The sequence below is a fragment of the Struthio camelus genome, chromosome 13 (genome assembly GCF_040807025.1).
Source record: "Struthio camelus isolate bStrCam1 chromosome 13, bStrCam1.hap1, whole genome shotgun sequence".
NCBI lineage: Eukaryota > Metazoa > Chordata > Aves > Struthioniformes > Struthionidae > Struthio > Struthio camelus.
In genome coordinates this window covers 14,373,966-14,397,401 of record NC_090954.1, presented here as the reverse complement: position 1 = coordinate 14,397,401, position 23,436 = coordinate 14,373,966, and the positions used below count along the sequence as shown (strand labels likewise).

The following is a 23,436-nucleotide window of genomic DNA, read 5'->3' as shown; positions in this document are numbered from 1 at the left end:
TAGGGAGAGCCATGGGGCAGGAAGGGGGGGAAGACAGCTTCCAGTAACATTTGTCAAGTCAAAGCTATGGACCAAAGCAGATGTTTCTGGTAATTTTTCAGACACATGCCTGTCCTTTCTCCCTTGACTGCTCTCAGATAACCCTATAAACCCACACAAAACCACCTTAGCATCCATGATATTTGTGACACACCTCCTCCTACACGTACCTCTTAAGAGCATGTAGATGACACTGAAACCATTGCCACGAACACTGAATAATGGTGCATCTTTTCATTCAGCTTTGTGTAGAAAGCTATTTGGATACAGCTCAATGGTAAGAGGTGTTTGTACATTATTAGCACAAAGGCTATCACTGCTAGGGTCCCACATACTACAGCAATCATTGTAGTATTTGTGCACTGCTGTGGAAGTGAGCAGCACCTATTTGAAACAAGCCAATGTTTACATACAGGAAGTGGGGAGAGGGGGTCTAGAGTGAAAGATGCCAATAATAGTCTCTAAAGCCACCAGTCTGGTTTCCTTAAACTGCTTCCTTAAAAACCTACCTTGGTCTTCAACCTTGCAGCAAGTAATCCAAACTACATACCATTAATTATAAAATGCAAGCAGAAATACAACTGCAAATCAAGAATTTCATCCCTCATTTTCCAGTCAAAATTAAGGTAAATTGACAAAGCAATTGCTCTTAAGTGTAAAATAGGTTACTAGAGCTCAGCTGCATTATGGAAGAGCATAAAGGCTTTATCTTAGTGAATACCCAGAAAACACCACATCCCAGTAAATTCAGATTCATGGTAAAGATGAACACATACCTGAATGCAGCTCAAACAGCTGTAATCCAAGTAGATCAGAGTACTGCCTAGCAAATAGAAAAGTAGCTTTTTACCTCACAGCAAAGGCTGACTTAATTTTTTCCCACAAAACTGTAACTGCAGCTGATTGGTAGTAATAACTAGGATTCCTGACTTCCTTTCACTAAGGACTTTACTTCTGAGACTTCTTACCAATTAAAAGAAAAGCACCCAATGGTTTATTGGGTGAAAAGAGATCAGAAGTTCAACTATATGCATTAAGCAGCTTCATCTACTATTAATTTTTAGCCTGGTCTCCAATGTATCAGTTTATACAACCACTGCAAGTAGTCATACTGCTTTTCTTTCTTTCTAGAACTTCTGATATCTACTGGTTTAAACAGTTGCTCAGAAGTATCACATACTTACAAGCTTCATAAAACTCATGGTAAGACAGAATCATCTGCCACCCCAATGAAGCAAAGCCAAGTTAGTTAAACTCAACTTTTATCCAGTGTTGTACAGCAACTTTTAGACCTGCTGCTCTTGTAACTTGATGGACAGGATTACTCTGTGCTAGCCTTGGTTCTGGACACAGTAAAAGCAGTGAGGGCCACATATTGCAGTGACAATTATGCAGCTGCAGACCTCTAGTCTGATCAAGCCATACGAGGATCTAAGATATACCATCCTAGATCATATTTTCTTCAGCAGTTCATAACTTCAAGTAAAAGGCCCAGAGTATTATGTCTGGCACCCACCTCCCACAAAACATACATATTAGTTTTACACCCTAGCATGTTTGATGGACAAAGGATGAAGCAATAGAAGGCACAGCATTAGAAGGGCTGAAGGGCCTGTTGAACTACCATAACCATGCAGTCTAATCAGCAGGCACTGACTCCCAGATGAAGTTCAGAACAATGAACTATAGTTCTGCTTAAACCTGATCCAGGCTCTGCTTTAATAGCTTATAAAATAAGCTCCCTTTCAAAACATTGTTACTACCACATCTTACAGACTGTGTGTTGAGTCTACTGAAAATAGACAAGTCCAGTATTATACAAGTTAAACTAGTCTTTATTAAAGATACAAAACTACATGAAATTTTAACTGAGTAAAAGTTTCAGAACATGCTTTAAAGGTCATTCAGAGGTGGCATATCAATGATCTCATCCAGAGTAGAAAGAAAATCAGCAGTTGATTGTAGCAAGTCTGAAAGAGTTAGAAAGAGTAAGTCAGTTCAAGAAACAGAATTTTACTTTAGAACACAAACTAGATCCTAACAGATTTGCATAAGTCTCTTGAAAGACTCAGATATGGTTGGATTGCATAAACCAGTTTAACTGATTGGTTAGCAATACATTGCAACTAACTGCTCAACAACATGACAGACTACCTGTACTAAGAGAGCTGGCCAGCAGGGAAAAAAATCACCATAGTTACATGCCAACAGTTGTTTGATACCAGACTCCTATTCTGGTAGTATTAGATAGCAATGACAGTTTCATTATTGCAACAGCCCAATAGCTTCCCTCCCAAACCACTAATAAGCACTTGCATACACTGAGCTTCATGCACATCTCCACTTACCATGCTCCCATGACATTTGGGGGAGCTTCACAGGAGAAGGAGCCATGTTTACAAGTCTGTCAGAGGTACTTTCAAATATCATGAGGGGAACACCACTCAGTGTCAGATGGCTTAGTCGGTGCTCTTCAGGTACATCAAAACTCTCAAAGTCTGTTCACAGAAAACACTGTAGTTTACTAGCAGTGTACACCAACACTTACAGTAGCCTTGGAAGCAACAAGTCCTCCTAAGTTTAATTAGGACCAGGTCCAAAGCACCTCAATTTAATAGTCCATTTATGGGGTGCTTATTTGCAGTTACAATCAACTGTCCATAAAAGCCCATATACTAATATTTAATCAAGAGACAAGTAGACTGCAAAACAAAACTGCTAATATGACCCAGGAGCCATTAGTATGGTGACTGAAAAGCAGTTCAAGTCAACTACATCAAGCAACACATGTTTCAACAACACTGAAGTCTCCAGTATAACAGCTTTTATATACTTCCACATAAACTATTTCTAGAAACTAGAGGTTTGAGGGCATATAGGATTAAAAAAGCACTGCAAGTTGTTTGCATAGATTCTAAGAACAGCTTTAGAGATTTTAGATTTCTACTATACAACTACAGGAGTAGGATTCCTACTTCAGCAGGAGTCTCTCCAGTTACATATTGCCATCTGAAGTATACACTTAGGAAAAGTCTACACTTCAGCACTGCTTAAGACCTTCTGAGCGCTTGTCTTCTCGATGCCATTTAATAAGTTAAGAGACCATATCTTAGTATTTGAAACCAGCTTCCTGCCACCACAGTAGTGGCCTCAGAAGACTACGTGTCTTGAGTGCAGCTACTGCAGTTAGAAACATTCAAACAAGAATGAGGGGGTACTCCTAAGTAGTGAGCATCCTTATGTTTAAGGAAGGATGCCAGAAATGCAATGCCAGTTTGGTTGCCACAATAGCTTGGCCAAAGTCTTGAGACAAATCAAGATTCAAACAAGAGCCTGATTGTTCATTCTGATAACTCCATCAATAATTTCTTACCTAGAGGATCATAGGGAAACATATTTTCCATTTCTGGATAGGCTTCTTCAGCTACTGCATCACAGCTTTCTAATCCAGCAGTCTTTTCAGTAATCTTAAGGAAAGAGGCACATTATTCATCTGAGCTACTGTAATTCCTCCTTTTAGGACCTATAGTAGGGGCTTTTCTGTGATGTATAGATCTACAGACCAGAATGCCTGCAACATAGTCCTCAGTTATGCCTAAGTTCTAACACCTTCAGTGCAAATAAGCTGCAGAAGGGCAAATGCTTCAACTGAGTTAGTGTAATGATATACTATACACAGGGGCAACAGATCACCACACTAGAACATTTGGGTTCCCAGTATTAGCTCCTACTACTTAGGATGTCAGCAAAACAGGAAATCAGGCTATATCTTCTCCAGAGTCACTTCTCCGCCCTTGAATATTACTCAAGCTGTACCTACATAGATAAGTTGTGTTATTTTTCCTGCAGAAGTACTGCACTCACCTTCTTTGCAGTGCAAGGCTGATTCTTCTGTTTCAACTGCTCCTTCTTGCTTGTTGCTGCTAGAGTTCGGTTCACGTTTCCAAGCGCCTTTCTGACAGAGAGGGATGTGGCTGGAGATGTACTGATCTTTTTTTTTGGAAGTGGAGTATGGACTTGTGTTCTTTCAGATAAGACTTTTGCTGGGGGGGGGGGAAAAGTAAGTTTTGGCTCTATAACAAGCATAAAGTTTGCTTCACTATGTGCATATGTTGGAAAACTAGGTGTCATAAAAGCACTGTTCTCTGCTTATAACTTAAAAGCATAAGTGTTCTCTACCATGAAAGCACATAGTTATTTTCACTTTTATATTAACTGATATGCTAGATACAGGTATGCAGAATAAAACTGTACTAACATCCAAAACAGCAAACAGCAAATCCTTAATTTTGTGGTCTTTACTCCATCCTCTGATTAGTTTACTCAGTGCAGCATATACTCACAAGATGCTGAAGGCCGTCTTAACTGATTCTTAGTAGCACCAACTTCACCATTCTCTTTATCAATGAAAATTAGTGTTGCCATCTTCAAGCTGATGAGACCACTCTGGGAAGCCCATGAGTAGAAAGAAGTCAGTTTTTATTGTCTCTGCTACAATAGCACACTTTAACAAGCTACATTACAGTTGCCCCAGGCTGCTTCCTAGAGGAGCAGCCAAGACATACTTCTCTCCATTTGGGAATAATTTTCTTTATCAGTGCACACGATAGTCTCAAAATTCCCAGTGCAACTTGCATGAGTTCAGGGAAGCAGCAAGGTGTCACTGGTAATCCAGAGTACCTCCCTGCACAGCTAAGAAAAAGCTCACCAGATCTCACTTCCATTGCTTAGACAGACAGGCTATTCACCACTCAAGGAGGAAAAAAAGCCTCCAGAAAAAGCTGCCTTGAGGTAAAACTTGGAATTTAGAGCTTAAACACAAAGCCAAAGCAAAATTCACAGCCACAGACCTCAACGCCATCTTCTGGCCAGGCTCCAGGAGCCATCACCTGCTCACACCAAGAAGAGGCCTCAGATTTAGCCAAGCAAAACCTGCCTTCCCAGCCCAACAGCACTTACCTAGGGAGAGGCCCCCCTCAAGCGCTGCCAACAGACCTGTGCTACGGAGCAGAACAACAGCACCTACAGCAGAGAGAAAGTTGCGCGTTTCAGGCCATGCAAGGCCTCAGGAGGAGGGGGGGGGGGAAGCCGACCGCGGCGGCGGCGGCGGCCCACCACGACCCCTCTCACCTCTGAAGAGCGGCGCAACAGAGGGGTCCGTCCTGCCGGCGACTTTTAAACCCCCGCCGCACCTCCCATTGGCCCGTTAGACTAACGCTCAGGCTGCCGATTGGCTGCCGCTGGGCGCGCGCGGCGGGCAGGGCGGGCAGGGCGTGGCGCGGGCAGCCGCAGCGGCGGCGGCGGCGCGGCGTTGCTGTGGTGACTGCCTGGCCCCGCCCCAGCAGGCGCGAGTTCCGTTGGGGGCGGGGCCTGAGGCGGGGCGCGGGGCATTGTGGGGCGCGGCGGTGTGGCGGTGTGGCGCAGCGGAGCCGGTAAACAAGGGAGGCGGAGGCTGGCGGGGCGGTCAGGGCCGCTCGGGCTGCTCGAGTCGGGGCTGCCGCACCGAGCTCCCCGTGGCAGGTCGGGGGCGGAGGGGTCACCGTGCTGGGCAGGCTCCTTTCTCTGCGGGCGGCCGCTTTGGGCCTGGGGAGGTTCCCGGGCCCTCGCAGGGCGGTGGGCCCCGGCCCGGCCCCGGCGAGGTGCTGCTCGGTGCGCCTGGATGAACACATTTACTGATCTTTTGTTACAGAGAGAGATATAATGGCGTCTGGGACAGTAATTAACGCGACTCCTTCGGGAGGATCAAGTGATGTTAGCCTGGAGGAACCAAAGAAGATGACAAGGGAAGACTGGAGGAAAAAGAAGGAGTTGGAAGAACAGAGAAAACTGGGAAACGCGCCTGCGGAAGTGGATGAAGAAGGAAAGTAAGTTTTATTAAAGCTACGGTCATTCTAAAGTAATAGGGTTTAAAACTAGGTATTTTGCTTATTGCGATTACAAAATCGTGAGGGACAGCACAAAAGGTGAACGCGGAACTGAATTATTGTACTTCGTGAATTTACTTTTAACGTTCCAGCCTTCTTCAGATGTATAGATTTTTGTTTTTGCAAAAGAATAACGTATGTTCAGCGTTGGTCTGATCTGTTGGGATGCTGCTAAAAAGCCCTGCCCTGTGCAGATCTTTACAAGTGGTATTTTAAAAGAGAGCAAAAGGTAGTGCTGGGGAACTTAACTGTGCAGCTTATCAATTTCTTTCCTTCTCTCTGTGGTTTCTGCAAGGCTCTTCACCGTCTTATTGCACCTGTTATTGTCTGTGATGAGAAGGGATATTACTATTTTTGTTATAAGATAAGTCTTCTGTTATAAAGACAGAACATCAAAAAAAGTCTTTATTTATTATACAAACTTAGAAAGCATTGTAACAACTTGGGTGGTTATTTTACGATCAGCCCTAAAACGCTGAAGTTGAAGGTGAGAGTTATGCATTAGGTTAAGTTGCTATTCTTTTCCCCTGCCATGTATTTATTACGTGATATCTTTTACAGAGATATCAATCCTCACATTCCTCAGTACATATCTTCAGTGCCATGGTACATAGATCCTTCTAAAAGACCCACTCTAAAGCACCAGAGACCTCAGCCAGAGAAGCAGAAACAGTATAGCTCCTCTGGAGATTGGTACAAACGAGGAGTTCAAGAGGTATGCAAAATATTTTGGTTGTAAAGATAAGATTTGATTCTGTGAGAAAGGAAGAATAGAAACGTTGGTTCCTATAATCTTCTGTGTTTTCTGGTTACATGTTTTAAAGACGACAGGAGCCGGGAATTCTTCCTCAGCAGACGTTTCACAGTGTTTAGTGATAACTGAGATGTGTTATGGCTTTGTGGAGAGCATGAATACTTTGCTTGCATTGAAAAAATGAGGTAGTTATTAGGAATGCGTCTATGAATCTTGGTGGAAGCTTGTACAATGCTGTTTTTTGTTGTTTTTGTTTAGCATGCTGTAGCAACGAAATATCGTAAAGGAGCTTGTGAGAACTGTGGTGCATTGACACACAAAAAGAAAGACTGCATGGAGGTAAATTTGACCTTTGATGTTTTAATGTTTTTGAAAACAATGCAAATTCTTCTCTAGTGGAAAATAGCTGGTTATAAATAACAAGAACGTTACTAGTTTCTCAAATATTGAAGCGTTGCTTGAAAATTTCTAAAGTAACCTTTAGGTAGGGGGGAAAAAAAAACCATTCAGGATGTTGCCTATCAACTGTATATGAAAAGAGCTGCAATAATAGGTGAAAAGGTTTATCATTTAATTTTTTGCATTAATTCGTTTTTACTCAAGTGCTGCTGAGGCTAACCTTTTCGGTTGCATGTCAGTTAAGAACACTTTCCAGGAATTGTAATTTAATTCCTTTCTTAACTGTGGAAGATAGGGTTATGTGGGGCTGCAGTAAATTGATAGGTTTTAGACAGTTGCATTACTATAAAAATCTAGAAATGAACTACTTACTTTTACTTACGATTCGTTTCTAGTGCTGGATTAAATCAGCTTTAGAGCAGCTTAATTGATACCATATTTTTAAAGTGAATAATATACTTCAGTCTAATGAACTGATCCAACCATTTCTTTTTCTTTCAGAGACCCAGGAAAGTTGGAGCAAAATACACCGGCATGAACATTGCACCAGATGAACATGTGCAGCCTCAGCTGATGTTTGATTATGATGGAAAACGAGATCGTTGGAATGGTTATAACCCAGAAGAGCACATGAAGATTGTAGAGGAATATTCCAAAGTTGACTTGGTATGTAGGTGCTATAATTTACTGGGGAAAAATTCTGTGTTTGGCTGGGGATAAGGGGAGGCACGTGTGCTCTGTGCGCTCTGATACTAGATCTTGTGCTGTATTCATAATGAAAAACAGAGATGGAGTCTGTGTTTGATAACCAACTTAGACTGAGCTGGGAACTCAGATCAGAACTGGCAACTGAAAATGGGTCTGCACAATAAATGAGTTCTCTCTTCAAATTGTTTGTCTTTTACTAGGCCAGCCCTAGAATTCATTACCCAAAATGAAGATTGAATTACAGAAAGGAATTTATAGGCTGGCTATAATGATCAGAGCTAACATCTATATTCATTTCTTAAACTTCATTCGTGTTTTTGTTACTTGTGAGTCCCTTTTGTTACTATCATAGAGCAGTGGACTAACTGTAAATGTCTCTGTGCAGATCAGCACCTAACTGTTGCAGTAATTTTCTAGCTGTATGTACCAAATCCATGTGGATACTGTTAACTTCATATTAAAAAAGTAGTTCACCACCTTGGCTGGATGGTAGGCCTGTTCCAAAAGGCAGTTAGATACCTAAGTGCCTTTGTGGGCCTGATCTGAGGATTTGAGTTTTTCCCTATAGTGCACAGGAAAGCTAATGCTAGATGAAGGTATTCTGGATGTTAGTGATGTGATTTTTGTATATGTGTATTAATGTGTGATGAGAGAATATTAAGAAGACAGAGCCAGACTCTTCTCAGTGGCGTCCAGGGACAGGACAGGAGTCGCTGAGTTGAAACTGAAGGGCAAGAAATTCCATTTAAACATAAGAAAAAGCTTGCTTTCACTGTAAGAGTGATTGAACTTGAATGAGTTGCCCAGCGAGGTTGTGGAGTCTCCACCCTTGTTGATATTCAAAACCCAGCTGCACACGGTCCTGAGCAAACTGCTGTAGCCGACTCGGCTTTGAGCAGGGTGGTTGGACTAGAGGATCTCCAGAGGTCCTTTCCAGTCTCAGCCATTCTATGGTTCTGTGATGTCAAACATACAAAATTTCACTACGTGGCTGCTTCAGAGTCTCACTTTAGACTTCAGTATTTCCTGGATGAACCATAAATGCTTGCAGTATAAATCATGACCTACCTCAAGCATTGAAGTTCTTAACTAGATTCAGCATAAAAGGACACAATAATAAAATATGTTTGTTCTTAAACTCTATTGAAATGCTTTGAGCTTTTTCTTAATCTAAAAATTGATGGTTAGGGAGTATTTTTAGGAAGTACGTAGGGATAGTATAGCCGCGTAGTCTCTAATAAACTCTTTAACAGAATAATATGAAACAGCAAAATGGTTAGTATATACACATTTCCTTTCCTTGATCTGAAAAAATATAACATGGTAAATGTAAGAGTAGGGTAGGCAAGCTGGGCTGCTGTTTTTTGACAAGCACCCAGAGAATTCGCAGCCCACGTTTTGTAATAATTAATACTTGTTAAAACGATAGTGGTCGTAAGAGGTGCTTGTGATGAGTCTTATTACACACTTGGGATTGAAAGAAAGTATTAAAACAAGTGCATTTTAATGATATGCAGGCCAAACGTACGCTGAAAGCCCAGAAGCTTCAGGAGGAGTTAGCATCAGGAAAGCTGGAGCAAGTGGTAAGGAAACTAAACCCTAATTCATTTTTGTTTAGGCTGAATAAAGATAAAAAGGTCGCTTTTGCTCTCTGATGCTCTTACTCTGCAGACTGAGTTTCCTATTGCTTTCCGTGCCCTTCAGTAACATGACCTGCCTGAAGCATTGAAGTAATGCTTCAGTGCTTCGTAATGCATCCATACTCTGTGTTGTTTACGTGAATGCAAAATACCTTTTTTCAAATGAAAGTGCCTTTGTTTTTCCCCTCATAGGCAAGACTTTCCTGCTTCAGTTCTGGCAATTAGTATTTCTTGCTAAAATGAATGATATGGAATTGTGGGTCAGAAAAAAATAATTTCCCATGTAGTAATTTTGTTCACGCACTAAAATGAGAGTTTTAATGTAAAGATTGTTATGTCTGACTAATGTGGTTATGACCATTATGTGACTATGGGTTGCTTGATTAATGCTTCATATAAATAGGAATAGGAAGGCATTTTCTTTTCCTTAGAACCAAACTTGTATCTTCCTCAGTTATTGATTCACTCTTTGCAGTGTCTTTGGTTATTTGAAGGCTGAGGATATGCAAGCTTCTTGCTTGCAACTCCACAGAGTTTGCATCTTCCACTAACTTCTGCAAGCTCCTCTTGGATTATCTAGTCAAGGCTTCTGATAATCTTTAATATAAAATTCTAATTTAAGAGGTATTTGTGATAATTTTCTAGGTTTATAAAACGAGGGGGAGTAGAGATCATTACTGGTGAGAAGTATTTTGAGGGGTTTTCTTAATCAAAATATTATACTGTAAGAAAAAACACACTAACCAATAGAGTACGTACAATTGGGCCTCCATTTTCCATATGTTGTCACCTTGCATTTTGTCACTAGATGGCAGAGTAAACTTAATCTCCAACCAACACAAAATACATAGTAAGCCTGAACTTCTTTCCAGGTGGATAAGGTTCTTATTCTTTTTGCCACCATAGAGCAAGATTTTTAGCCTCCGTATATTTATTCCTTACAAAATAGAACTGGTAGAAGAAAAGTATATTTGAAACATAAAGAACCATTTCTGATAAACAGAGAAGCAAGACTGGTGCCTCTTCTCATAACTGAAGTCCTTGAAGACCAGCACTCTTGTTTCAGTCTTTACTTCCCCAAGGATTCTCACGTTAGAGGCTAAACAGATTCAAAAAAAAAAGGAAAAGTTTGGCTATATTTCTCCAGATGAGGTTATGGCTCCTGATTTATGCTCTGTATTCCCATCATTCTTAATTAAATATCACGTATATATTTGTTAACGTATAGTTTGGGGGGTTTGAGGGTTTCAGAGTTGAGTCATATTTTTTTGACGTGCTATGAGTTATGCTTTTGAACATTAATGTTTTAGACTAGAATAACAGACTTTATATAGTAGTGATAGTTCTGGAATTTACCACTCTTGCAAGGGCTTGGAAATTCAGTTGGGAATACAGTAAAAAGGTCTCCAACATGTTTCTGCAGTAGATCCGCTTACAAGCTCTCTGTCTTAAAACGTTTAGATGGGAGTGGTCTTTGTGTGTTTTGTGACCCAGTTACTGTATTTTTGCTTCCAGTAAGTCTAGGCCATAGGAATAAGCTCTGCTTTGGTTGTTCTTTATCTCCCTGCCTTCTTCCTTCTCTCCATTATCTTGTGTTCTCTGCTGATGTGCTTTTTGTTTGCTGCAGAACTCCCCGAGACACCAATGGGGAGAAGAGGAACCAAATTCACAGACAGTAAGATGATTATCCACTGCATCACACCATGGGGGAAGAAAAAAATCTGTAGTTAGTGAAGCAGTGAAACAGGGGTGGCAGGAGAGTTTCAATACTGGCTTCATGCTGCCCTTTTTTTTGGGCAGAGGGTGCTGGATTTCATAGCTAATAACTCCTGTGTGTTGTCAAACCTTAGAGGTGCAAGAGAATAACTAGTTTTTAACATGTTGTATATTTTGATCAATATAACTGTTGTCTTAACATCATCATAGTTGTGTTTTTGTAACTCTTTCCACAGTGCAAATAACAGTAACAAGGGTATTTCTGAACTGTGGAATATAACTGCATGATAGATTAGCATACTTAAGCCCAAATAAATGATACTAACTTTTAACTACAGGGTCTGCAGAATTTTTAATCAAACCACTAAAATCAGATTCTTGTTTCTAGAGTGAATGCTCATTTTTATGTAGAAGTTTCCTATCTCTGAATGTTCGTTTTAGTTAGAAGTTTCCTCTCTCTCTCCTCAGGAAAGAGATCATAACAGTGAAGATGAAGATGAAGATAAATATGCAGATGACATTGATATGCCTGGACAGAACTTTGACTCTAAAAGACGTATCACAGTTCGAAATTTACGTATTCGTGAAGATATTGCAAAAGTGAGTATAGAGTTCTATTACTGATCTTTTATATACATATTTCAAAAATTGCACTATTATTAATGAATTTGGTGTTTAGAGATTAAGGTGTATTCTCAGTTCTACTGCTACGCGTGTTATGATTTCTCAAAGGTCATCCCCTTGCACAGATTTTTCCATTTTAAAGTGTCTAAGTTGGGGGTTACAGTACTAATTTTGGTTCTATTAAAATCATAAATTTTTAATCAAATATCTTGTATGTTGTTTTCTTCCCCTAGTACCTCAGGAATCTAGATCCAAACTCTGCTTATTATGATCCCAAAACAAGAGCAATGAGGGAGAACCCATATGCCAATACAGGCAAGAATCCAGACGAGTAAGTTAAAACAGAGAAACGGTCAAGTATCCAACAAAACTCTATTTAAAAAATGAGATTACTTTAGTAATTTTGTATTTCCTTGCATAGCTGTGTATCTTTATTAATGAATCCCTAGTCCATTATGGATAGAAAAGTCTTTCAGTAATACTGTATGGTAAACATGAAAAAATTGTTGTTACCAGCATTTTCTGTTTTGTTTTAGTGTTTAAAGTAGTATTTTAATGATCCTCAGGGACACGAGGACCACCACTTGGTGTGCTGATGTGTGTATGGAACAAGGATAAGAACAGTCTACTGTATCTAGAGATGATACCTATAAGCAAAAATGATGTTTATGAAAAGTATTTCAGTAACTGAATCTAAAACTTCATCCCTTACTTGTTGAGAGGCATTCAGCAGTGGATACCTAGCGTGGAGTATCTGTGGTGTCTAACTAAATGCCTGAATCCGGAGCAAACATTCCCCGTCTATTAATGGGGTCTGCGTACTAAAGATCTGAAAGTTTTGGCTTTGTTTAGATGGACGACTTGATTAAAAAAGAATGCCTTAAGCTGGCTTTTGGCTACACACAAGACTGTCTTGCTTAAAAACCCAAGTCAAGCACTTGAGCTGTGACCCAGCCTTGACCCATGTAGTGCAGCAGACATACAGAGTAGACAAGCTGTGACTAGAAACATTTATTCAGAGTACAGTAACTGGATTAGCTTGCTGTCTAAAATAGAATGGCAGTGGTTAAATACTGGCAAATAAGGCTCTTTCCACCTCTCCTTGCCCCCAGCTAGAATAATGCCAGTCAGTCCATTTTATTTCGGATGCAGGAGCTTTCACTTCTCTCTAGAGTCATAATTTGACCTTTGTCGAATCCATGTTTTTGCAACAGCATTGCAGATCGTGAATTTTTCAGAGTGGTTTTTGTGGAGATGAAAAGAGGGGGAAACTGGACTGTTAACAGTATTTGATTTTCAACCTGTGGTTCATATACTCTTTGTGAGTCATTTCAAAGGGATGTGCAAAAGGTAACTGAAGAAAGCAAAGCTATTATCAGGCTTTAACTCGCTACAGTACCTGGTGGGAGGGAGAAGGGATCTACAAATCCAAAACCTGAAAATCACTGTGCTAGAATATCACTTGCCATTCATATGTATTTATTGTGCAATTAGGTTGAAGCTTGGCTTCATGGTGCTTGGTATCCCATGCCCAGACAGAGCTCCCATTCTGCATTTTAAAACATATCCATATAAACATAGGCATCAAGCGTTCTGGGTTGGTATCTAATGCTTTTATGACTTTGAGAGCTTAGACTTTTAGTTCAAATACTGAGTTGAATGCTGCTTCCTCTCCCTTCATCTTAACTATCAGGGCACAAAGGAGAGTTTTTACTTTCCTGTTGGTGTTCTGTGAGTGTGTTTTAAAAGGCATAAGTATGGAAATGATGCATTACGTGCATGCTAAATATCATATTGTTTTTTTTCTGCAGAGTTGGTTATGCAGGTGACAACTTTGTCCGTTACACTGGAGATACTATTTCAATGGCACAGACTCAGTGTAAGTTTGTTTTTTTTTTCCAAGGGAATGAAACATGTTTAAGTTAACAATACTGCTTTTTTTTGAAAAGGAGAAAAAAATCCTTGTAATTTTAGATTCAGGTTTTTAAAAATTATCACAAAACTAGAGGTGATAATTTGAATACACACGTCAGTTAGAGTAAATATTGAGTGACACCTCTTGTGTACGCAGTGTTTGCTTGGGAGGCTTATGACAAAGGCTCTGAAGTTCATCTTCAAGCAGACCCTACAAAATTAGAGCTACTTTATAAGTCCTTCAAAGTGAAAAAAGAAGATTTCAAGGCGCAGCAGAAAGAAAGCATTCTAGAGAAGGTAATAGACGTTTGGTTTTATTTAAGAAAGATTCTGTTGAGTTTTGGTCTTACGGAACAAATGACATTAGTAATGCTATGTCAAAACATGTCAGCTGTTCTGACCTGCTCTATGATATATATGTATATATGTGTATGTACATATGTATAATAAACTGTCTATAATCTATTGCATTCAGTAAATTATGTAATATAGGAACAGTGTATTTGAAGATCTGCTAGGATTTCTCTGGATTCTCAGGAGGGCTTTTCTTAGCTGCCAGAATTTTTCTGTTGAAAAATCTGACAGCAGTATGTAGGTGGAGTGGGAATCTAGATATTTTATTTTAAAAATAATAAAAGTGGTTAAAAAAAACTTATGTTATTTAGAAGCAGCATCTTTTCTAAAGACTGTCTTTGAAAACTATTTCTAAATATTTCTTTCCTCTTAAGAAGTGTGAAAAGCTTTCAAAAGTCAGAATTTTCAGACTCTGGTTTTGGGTGCAGTCTTCTAAATAAAAATTTATTTTATATTTTGTTACCAGTTTCTTGGACAACTGAATAACAGCTAAATCACCCATGCAGATTCTAACCTTTTCAACATTCACGTTGACCCCCCCCCCCCCCCCCCAAAAAAAAATAAAGAAAGCACTGCTCAGTTATTCAAAAATCAGAAAACCAATCTTGGTTTTGCTCTGAAGACTTTTCCTGGTCTGAAAGATCTCTGCAGTGAGGAATAGCACTATTACAATCCTTCAGACAGAAAAAAATCTATGGCCGCAGTAGATGTGCTTCTGTCCCTAGCTATTGGCTGGAGATTAAACTGTCTCCACCCACTTCTCTTCTGTAGCGTTTTGATCTGGAGGTCATATAGCCTAGATAGAGAAGACACTCAAGGTGAAGTTTTTGAAACTTATGCTTAACTACATATAAGATTTTTTTTTTTTCTCTGCAAAACTGTGTATGTCATTCTGTTTGCATTACAGTATGGCGGACAAGAACATCTAGATGCCCCACCCCCTGAATTATTGTTAGCTCAAACAGAAGATTACGTGGAGTATTCTAGGCATGGAACAGTCATCAAAGGACAAGAGAAAGCCATTGCTTGCTCTAAATATGAAGAGGATGTAAAGATCAACAACCACACAGTAAGCACCTAATTTAAATTTAAAAAATTAAATTTCTTCCCTTTAAGAGGTATTGAGGTGTAGGGACAGTGCAGTATAATTAAAACAGTAAATAAATCACTTCTTTTTGAAGTGTTGCACGCTCGCTTTTCCACTAAGCAGGAATTTTAACTTCTCATAGGTGTAGTGTGAATTTGAGGAGTTAACAATGGAGATCTTTAAAGAAACTGAATGGGATTCATTGCTCTGTTTCCTCTTGCCTTGAATATGAGTTGTCCCTATGCTGTTGTTCTTCTCTTTTTGAAACCGTACCCATGAGACTAGTGTAAAATTGCATAACTTCCCCTTCTGAATTGTTTGAATAGGTTACTCCTTATCAGGAAAAAACCTCAGCAATAAGTTGCAGCTTGCCTTTCATGGGAGTATCTTTATGGGTGTAACTGCTATGGTGTTTCCTCTTGCAGTGCATTTGGGGTTCATACTGGAAAGAAGGCAAGTGGGGTTACAAGTGCTGCCACTCGTTTGTCAAGTTCTCTTACTGTACAGGAGAAGCTGGGAAAGAAATTGCTGTAAGTATTGCTTAATTTAGTCACTCGGGAACAGCTATAAAGCATCTATCTATATACTACTTAAAAAATAGTAATGAATGAAGCTAAAATTTTATAAATGAAGCTAAAATTTTACTTGTCCTTCCATTTTGAAATATGCTTTGTAAACGAGTATCCTTCCTATTGTCTGTTGTATAGAATACTGAAGCAAGCTTACCGGAAGACCAACCCAGGGACGAAGAACACCTGACAAAACCCAAAACTCTGATGGAGGTAGGCCATTTCCCTTTCTAAGGGAGGAGATGCATATATGTTTCCATCTCTTAAAATACTGAAGAAAAGTAACTACCAAATTGTGTAGTTTGAATGAATGAATCTGAAAATTATCAGACTGCATTATTAGATCATTAACATCTCTTCTTTATTCAAAACTAAGCTCTGAAATAGCTTTGATAAACACTTAGGGTTTAATGCCTTAAGCGTTACTAATGTTTGCTAATCGAGTCTTAACTGCAGCTGTTTTCCACTTTACAGATCCACCAAGAAAAACAGAAAGACAAGAAGAAGAAGAAACACAAGAAGAGCTCAAATTCCGATAGTGAGGGTGAAGAGAAAAAGAAACAAGAAAAACTTAAAAAGGTGCAGTATACTCTTCAAACGCATTTTCGAACAATGTCTGTTTTATGAAAACCGCAGTATGGTTCTTGTATTCTGTGGGATGTTCTCTGCTACTTTTGAGTTGAAGTAAATTAAAAATGCTGTTAGATGTTCTAGGGTACATAGCTGTTATTCCCCATTTCGGTTCGCATGTACTGTGTTGATGCAGGCTTTGACCTCAGGCAAACATGCAATAAGTATTTAGTTTAGAAGATTTAAGTTCAGACGATTTAGAATCCTTCCTAGGCCCCTGTTACAGCTGTAGATCTATAATAAAAGGCATTGCAGAACACAGGGATTTGGCTATTGAGGAAAGATGGAGAGAGCAAAGCTTGACTTAACACTTTCTATCCCAGACTCGGGCTCAGTCTCGCAGTCGATGCAATAAATCCATCCACAGCGTCTTGCTGAATGGAACCCTACGCAAGCACAGCAGCCTACCTCTGGATATCCAGAGTGTTAAACTAACGTTATTCCTACCAAAACACAGTAGAAATATGACTTCTTTTGAATAGCAAGTAGTTTGAGAAATGGGACAGTTTGTATGCTCAAAGAGCATTTTTTAACATTGCACCCTGACTGAAAAACAGTAAAATCACATGCTTGCTTGTCTGCTTCTGTACTTTCTGGAACAGAGTTACATTTTAGGTGAAACCTAGGAGTTTCTTACTTGATTTTTGGCAACTGGAAGGGGATTAAAATATCTTGTTTGCTAAATATCACCTTAGCTCATTTTAAGTTAAATGCTCAAAAATAAGCGTTAGATGAAGCGTGCCCGTTAGATGGGCCCGAGAGATGTGCATCGCTGAGTCCCACCATTCTGCTTTCTGCTTGTTCTCTGTACTAGAACCTAATACAAACTAATTGTCTGGGGGGTTTTTTTGCTTCCACTTCAGGCATTAAATGCAGAAGAGGCTCGTCTACTCCATGTTAAAGAAATCATGCAGTTAGATGAGAGGAAGAGACCATATAACAGCGTATATGAAACCAGGGAGCCAACAGAGGAGGAAATGGAAGCCTATAGAATGAAACGTCAGAGACCTGATGATCCCATGGCCTCTTTTCTTGGGCAGTAATCATGGTGAAAATCATTCCAATACACAAGACTTTTTTCATGCTTGTTTACAAGTCTCTAGATGCTCGCTTAACTTCCATGTGTGTAATAGATGCCAGAAATGGCAGAGAGCGCTTCTTTTCTTGTGCCACAGAAGCTGGTGAAAACTTCTTACAGCAGATATAAGCAGTACAATATGTACAGCAATTCTAGAGAGTGTGTGTGTGTATGCACACACACTATATATACAAATAAATATTTTTTTGTATATGCATATAATATATTCCCCCACTCAGTAAGTTCTCTACTGGAAGAGAAAGGATCTGATAGTGGCTGGAGTTCCAAATTCCATGGGCCACCTAATATCTGCGTGGAGACATGACAAGTTCAGTAGAACTGACTAACCAAAAGAAATGGTCAGCAGGTGTCACTGTTAATATAGAGCAAAAATTGTTGAAAATAAACTTGATACAGCTTTTGAAGCCTAACCTTTATTTCTAAAGAGACTTGCCGGTCACATGGCTTTGAAAGGAAAAATAGTTTTTCTTGATCACTTTGTAATAATTATTTTGGAAATGTAAAATGTTGCTTTGTACAGTGTTGGTTAAATTATTATAAAGGCCTTAAATGCTATACAGTTTTTGGAATGAGGAGGTTAGGAGAAGCTGACTCTACAAGGCTTTTAAATTCTACTTCTGTTGAAATAAAAACCTGTTTCTTCATCCATACTTCCACACTTCCTGTGGTGCTGACATCACTATGATAAGACCACCGACATTTTGGATAAGCTACACTTATCTGTGGTGTTTCTGCAGATATTGACATATAAATTTCAGCTGCAAACGTCTGAGTTCTTTGGTGTTCTCTCTGCTGTTTAACAGTATACATCTTACCCTTATAACTTCCAAAATCCTGTCACGTGGTATAATGCTGAGTGTCAAGCTATAATACCTTATGATAGTGTCATGCAGCATCTGCTACATATTTGGCAATGCTAGTCCTTTAAAACTATGAAGTTTCTACTGTAACTACTAAAAGTTAAAGAAATGGATGAAAAACTTGACACCATTGACATGGCTTTAGAGGTGGAAGAATTAAGAATTTCTTCTGTTGTAGCCTAAAGTGTTTTATTAAATATGGCCTTATAACCATGTTAAGTGCAATTGTATTAACGATAGGACAAAGAAAACTCCATTCTGTAATCCTATCCTTTCTTATAATGAGTAACCTGGTTATAATTCCCATTTTGAAAATGGCGAAGGAAGTTAAAGTTACCAGAAGCAAAAAAAAAAAAAAAAGTATGTTTACCTCTTTCTATCTGTAAAGCTAATTTCCTTTTATTACATTTTTTTCCTGGTCTGCGTCTTCTGTGATTATTTTTGTTATAAAAATACTAAGTGTATCTGAGTGTAATGCTTTGTGTATTTAAAAACTTAGCTAAGCTCCTCTTAGCTCTTGCAAAAATATAACCAACTAGCGTGATAAAAGATCTAGGAGTGATATTGTTAGTATAACTAAGTGCCAGAAAGGAAAAAGCTTCAAATAGTGAAAATCAGCTTTTGCACATGTTGTTTTTATATTTTCACAAACAACATGGATTTAGAGAATCAGGGGGGGGAAATACTAGGAACACAATTTTCCTTCCCTTTTACCAGTGTCTCACTCTTAAGTTTCCACATCAGCTCATCTCTTGACCTTTCTTGGTTACGGGTAATTTCAAAGGGGAAGCTGCTCTTTTCCAACAAGTAATCACATACATGAAACATACCTTTACTTGTCTTATGTATGACTTTAAAGCTGCCTTCTTGTGATAGTGTGTATTTAATTTAGTGTACAGAAATGCTGACAACAGAAATTTTGCTTTAGTCTGAAACTATCTGTGAAATTCTCAGTGACGATGGACGTTTTTAGGTTAACTATTTACAGTACTTTGGAAATCCTCTGTTGTGATCTGAACGCAAACTATCCTCAGAAGATTTTCTGAATTAGCTGATTTTTAACTGTGAACTATTACCCTTCTAAGGCCTGTGACATTTGAAGTCCTAGCTAGCAGTACCTATAGCTACGCAAATGCTAATTGTTGTGTTAATTGGTGACAAGCTCAATTGGAGGGAAGAAGATATGTCAAAGGAATCCATCTGAACAGTTCTTTGAGCTGTTTGGATACATTTCTAAAAGAAGCGAGAGGCTTAATTCTTTTTAGGGTAAATGAGGCAATTCAGAAATTACACTGAAAAGAGCAATTTGGAATGAGGAACAAATAACTCCAATCTTGGCAGCCTGTAAGTTCAGATTTAAACTCTGTTGATTATTTTTCTTCTGTGCAAGAGAAAAATTGGGAGATTTGAAGATATGTTTATTTTAGAAGCCCATTGAGCATGTTCTGTGCTATTAAACTGTCAGTTCAAAAGCCAGATCAAAAAAATCATTATAGGAAGATACGTTTTTTACAAATAAACATACTGAATTCCATCTTACAGCACACTTGCGTGGATGCTTTTCTTTTCAAAACTTCAGGATATGACTAATTTACTTTTGGCATGCCCTGCCTTCTGAAAGAGAGGCTACAGGGAAGATGGGCCAGTTTCCTCTCTGGTACAGCAGAAAGGCAGCTCCAGGGAGAAGGGGGTTAGTAATGTTTTATTCGACACTGCTTTGAGCTTGTGAGTGATGCAGAATAGATTTCTTCTGGATCCGTCTCAACAGTTAGGGACAACTAAAAGAAGGATTAAAATGTGTTGTTCTATTTATAGCATAGGGGTTAAATGTTAAAGAACATTGTGGATCTGAGCATGGGGATTAATTTTTCTCCATCTGCTTCTCTTTGGATTTGGCAGGCAATATGATTGTGCATATCCAAAGACGGCTTCCTATTGCACAAGAAGAATTTTTTTGTTTCTAAAATGAATTTGAAACAAGTTTGCAAATTAGCTTGAATAAAAATGAACGTAAAATGAATATGAGCCTACTCTAGCAGAGACAGCAGAAATTGAGAATTACTGTGTTTCTTGCTCGAATAAATACAGTAGAAGTGAGGTAGGAGATTCTGTAGGCTGTTGATACAAACTAGTCAGATTCTCAAACTGTAATACACGACAGATCTTTTCTCCAAATCTGATCCTTGGCAAAGCTCTAAACTTAATTTCTCAACTCCCTTCTCAAACATTGCCTCATTTTTCTTCCTGTTCAATTCTAGTTATTTGTAGCACGCTTGAGCTGCATACTGTGAACTAACCAGCTGATTCAAAGATGTTTTAATTTTTGTAGGTGAAAATGTTCGTGTTAAATTTTTTTGGAAGACGAGGAAAAAGTTTAGCATTCTGTGTTATCTTTCAAAGCCTTCAAGGCATGCCAGAAGGTAGTGCTTTTACTGTCTCCATGTCGCTTTGTAATTGGATCTTTATGGCTTTCCTTGACTGGGTTAATGAAAGAGATGCACTGTTCTACATATGTGTGGCAGGATCAAAAAGAGCAGGGATGTTAGCAATAGTTAAAGATGAAATGAAGTTGGTCCTTTAGGAGAAAGAAAATCCAGCTGAAGAGACAGGATTTTCTCTGCCCACTAAAACAAGGACACTGTGCCTAGTGCAATTCAATAACTGCAGTTTTCCATACCACTTTTGGGTATGATTTTAATTATTCCATTCAGGCCAAAACGTTGTGGCCTGAACTACGAGCAGGCAACTCCCCAGCGTTCTAGTAGCACTTCCATTCGGATTAATTTAACTGAATATAATATAAAGAAATAGAAATATCATTCAAACTTTTACACAAAATGAATTTGTTTACGTGACCCAACCAGAAGCCCACCAGGGATATTAAGCAGTGATGTTAATCTTGCTTGTGCGAAATACAAGTCCATTTCGGACCTCAATGGAATGGAAAAAACTTTGACTTTGCCTGGTGATGCTTTTGCTCTGTGGACAGACTAACAAACCCAACCTTCCTAGCAACAGTCTTAAAAGAATATTCCAGTAATTCCAATGCATTTTAGAAATAGCCACCACCCAGCCAGCTATTTGCACTGCATTTGAATCCAAGCACAGTCCTTGGCCTGTTGCGCTGTAACCTCCCACTACACCTCTAAAGAGTGGAACATTTTTCAGATTCAATTATTTCCATATCACATTTGTACCTATATGCATTTGTTCTAGTTTTTAATATAAAGCAGTAACTTGGCTAACAAACTTGGTTCCAACAACAGCTCACATCAGAGTTTTAATTGATCGCTGCTTTTTAATCAGAAGCTACTACAGTGTATGCTAACATTGCACTGGGGAAGCAATCAACATCCATTGAATGCTGAAGGGCAAGGCCCAAGATTGAAGTCGCCCACTATAATGCATGCCTTGGCCCAGGCCCAGCTAGAAGGAAGGCTACAGGTGAAGAAAGAGTTTCTAAGTGTTAGCATTTAACCTGATTCTGCATATATTGGTTTCCTCCATATCTTGGTTTGGAAAGGATTAGGCTATCAGCCTCTCGGTTACCATAAGACCAAAGCTGAGGTTTACTAGGGCAAGGAAAATGATGTCTTCCATTGGTCTCTGGTTTTGCTCAGCTGTCCCTTCTTGCTTTAAATGGTCTCATGTTTGGCATACGCAAAAGCAAATTGAACAGCCAGGTCTTATCACCAGAGAGACTGTCGTGTCTCATCCAGGCTGTGAAAACCTAGCTTCACCTCCAATATCTGCTTCGGGGTATTTAAACCTCCCAGGTCCCATTTTGTGGGTGAGGAGGAGCAGGGGGCAGGAGAAGGGAACAGGTACTTCCAGTCATCTCTTTTGTTGGCATTTTCAGTTAGGGATAAACAAACATTCCCTGAAGCAGGAATTACATTCAGCTATCCTTGCTGCAGGCTTGAGTCCACGAAGGCAAAGGAGAGGAGGTGCCTGGACCTCCCACATCCCCCGAGTGCTATGAACTATCGGGAGCCACAGGTACGGCACAGCCCCGCAGTATATTCTGCTGACGTTATACCAATACTTTCTAAATATTTTAGGAATGGCTGAAAGTCCATTTTTAGCAAATTAACAATTCTCTGAGAAAAAAAAAAAAGCTCTAATGCAAAATACACTAGTTGGAGAGCTGCAGAGGGAGAAGGGATTTCATTTGTAGCTATTATTATCTGTTCAGACTCTCACTGCTGGTGTGCAATGCAAGTGATTCGTCACACGTCTCTGGGGGATGCTGCTTGTCCCTGAAGGGCAGAGGCACCGTACTATGATGCGAAGAAGTGACAATCAGTCACCGTGTTTCCTGGCCTGGGCAAATGCCGTCCTCAGCACTGCGTGCTGGGGTTGCTGACTCTGCTGGCATTTTTGCTAATCCAAGGTCTGGCACCCACCAGCTTTCAGGACACTGGGACTTTGAGTCAGGGAGAATTTGCAAGGCTTCTGGATCAGCTCTTCTGCATTGTTTCTTGTCCAAGTCTACTAAATAAAAGTCATCTGCTATCCACCCTCTTCTCTGAGGTAGCTTTGGATGATAACCAATTATATTTAACCTTTTCCTGGAGAAACTACAATCGTTACATTTCACTATCGCTCATTTAAGGCCTGTTCTATAGGCTTTGACTCCTGTAGTTCTTTCCAAAACTCCATCATTTTCCACGCCTTTTAAAAAGTTTTGCTGGGGAATACAAGACTTATTTTCATAAGGGTCTTCTCTTGTCTAAATTTGTTAGATACGGAGGCAAGAGCCAACTGGCAAGTACAAAAGACTGTTGAATTTCACTTTGAATTAGAAGGTACATGAGACAAAAGAAATAAAAACCAAAACCAGACTTAACACATCTTCTTCATTCTCCGTTTGCTGTAGCTCTCTGGTGTTTGGGGTGGCTCCCACTTCCCTCTTCCCAAAATAAGCTTCATTTATTCTTGTCTTAATAGATTAGGATTGCAGTTCTTAAGCAGAGCTAATGGTCTCAAGGGCTTCCTCTAAGTTTAAACAGAGACTCATTTTATGGGGGCTTTTGGAGAGGGACAATCATGCTCTAAAGACTGCTCAGAGACTTCCAAGCTGCTTTTAGTTAGGGCAATAAAAATTACTCAAAACACC

At 39.4% G+C, this 23,436-nt stretch overlaps 2 protein-coding genes across 3 annotated transcripts; one reads left to right on the top strand and one right to left on the bottom strand.

The window, feature by feature from the left end:
- Positions 1 to 1,851: 1,851 nt before the first annotated feature.
- PTTG1 (PTTG1 regulator of sister chromatid separation, securin) lies at positions 1,852 to 5,388 on the bottom strand. Its single transcript, XM_068959945.1, has 7 exons — positions 5,170 to 5,388; positions 4,999 to 5,061; positions 4,383 to 4,485; positions 3,904 to 4,082; positions 3,413 to 3,506; positions 2,388 to 2,537; positions 1,852 to 2,009 (listed from the first exon to the last, which is right to left on the bottom strand). The coding sequence occupies exons 3-7, from the start codon at positions 4,462 to 4,464 to the stop codon at positions 1,933 to 1,935; spliced, it is 582 nt and encodes a 193-aa protein (XP_068816046.1). The 5' UTR covers positions 4,465 to 4,485; positions 4,999 to 5,061; positions 5,170 to 5,388; the 3' UTR covers positions 1,852 to 1,932.
- Positions 5,304 to 19,858, top strand: SLU7 (SLU7 homolog, splicing factor). Of its 2 annotated transcripts, none has more exons than XM_068959943.1 (16): positions 5,304 to 5,471; positions 5,729 to 5,903; positions 6,525 to 6,678; positions 6,976 to 7,056; positions 7,618 to 7,782; positions 9,342 to 9,407; positions 11,092 to 11,139; positions 11,649 to 11,780; positions 12,038 to 12,135; positions 13,616 to 13,683; positions 13,876 to 14,015; positions 14,980 to 15,141; positions 15,585 to 15,689; positions 15,867 to 15,941; positions 16,203 to 16,307; positions 17,222 to 19,858. In XM_068959943.1, exons 2-16 carry the CDS (start codon positions 5,740 to 5,742, stop codon positions 17,399 to 17,401), a joined length of 1,743 nt encoding a protein of 580 aa, XP_068816044.1. In that variant the 5' UTR covers positions 5,304 to 5,471; positions 5,729 to 5,739; the 3' UTR covers positions 17,402 to 19,858. The 2 variants fall into 2 exon arrangements, with proteins under 2 accessions (XP_068816044.1, XP_068816045.1); XM_068959944.1 differs by having other exon boundaries at positions 5,453 to 5,559.
- The last annotated feature ends 3,578 nt before the right edge of the window (positions 19,859 to 23,436 follow it).

What these genes read in the sequence shown, in the direction of transcription:
- PTTG1 (XM_068959945.1), bottom strand. Translation starts at nt 4,464, where the DNA reads ATGGCAACACTAATTTTCATTGATAAAGAGAATGGTGAAGTTGGTGCT. An exon ending in GTTTCCCTATGATCCTCTAG is followed by an intron (nt 2,538 to 3,412) that starts GTAAGAAATTAT and finishes TTCTGTGAACAG; the next exon opens with ACTTTGAGAGTTTTGATGTA. An exon ending in CCAAATGTCATGGGAGCATG is followed by an intron (nt 2,010 to 2,387) that starts GTAAGTGGAGAT and finishes TAACTCTTTCAG; the next exon opens with ACTTGCTACAATCAACTGCT.
- SLU7 (XM_068959943.1), top strand. Translation starts at nt 5,740, where the DNA reads ATGGCGTCTGGGACAGTAATTAACGCGACTCCTTCGGGAGGATCAAGT. An exon ending in AAAAGAAAGACTGCATGGAG is followed by an intron (nt 7,057 to 7,617) that starts GTAAATTTGACC and finishes TTTTTCTTTCAG; the next exon opens with AGACCCAGGAAAGTTGGAGC. An exon ending in AACAAGAAAAACTTAAAAAG is followed by an intron (nt 16,308 to 17,221) that starts GTGCAGTATACT and finishes CTTCCACTTCAG; the next exon opens with GCATTAAATGCAGAAGAGGC.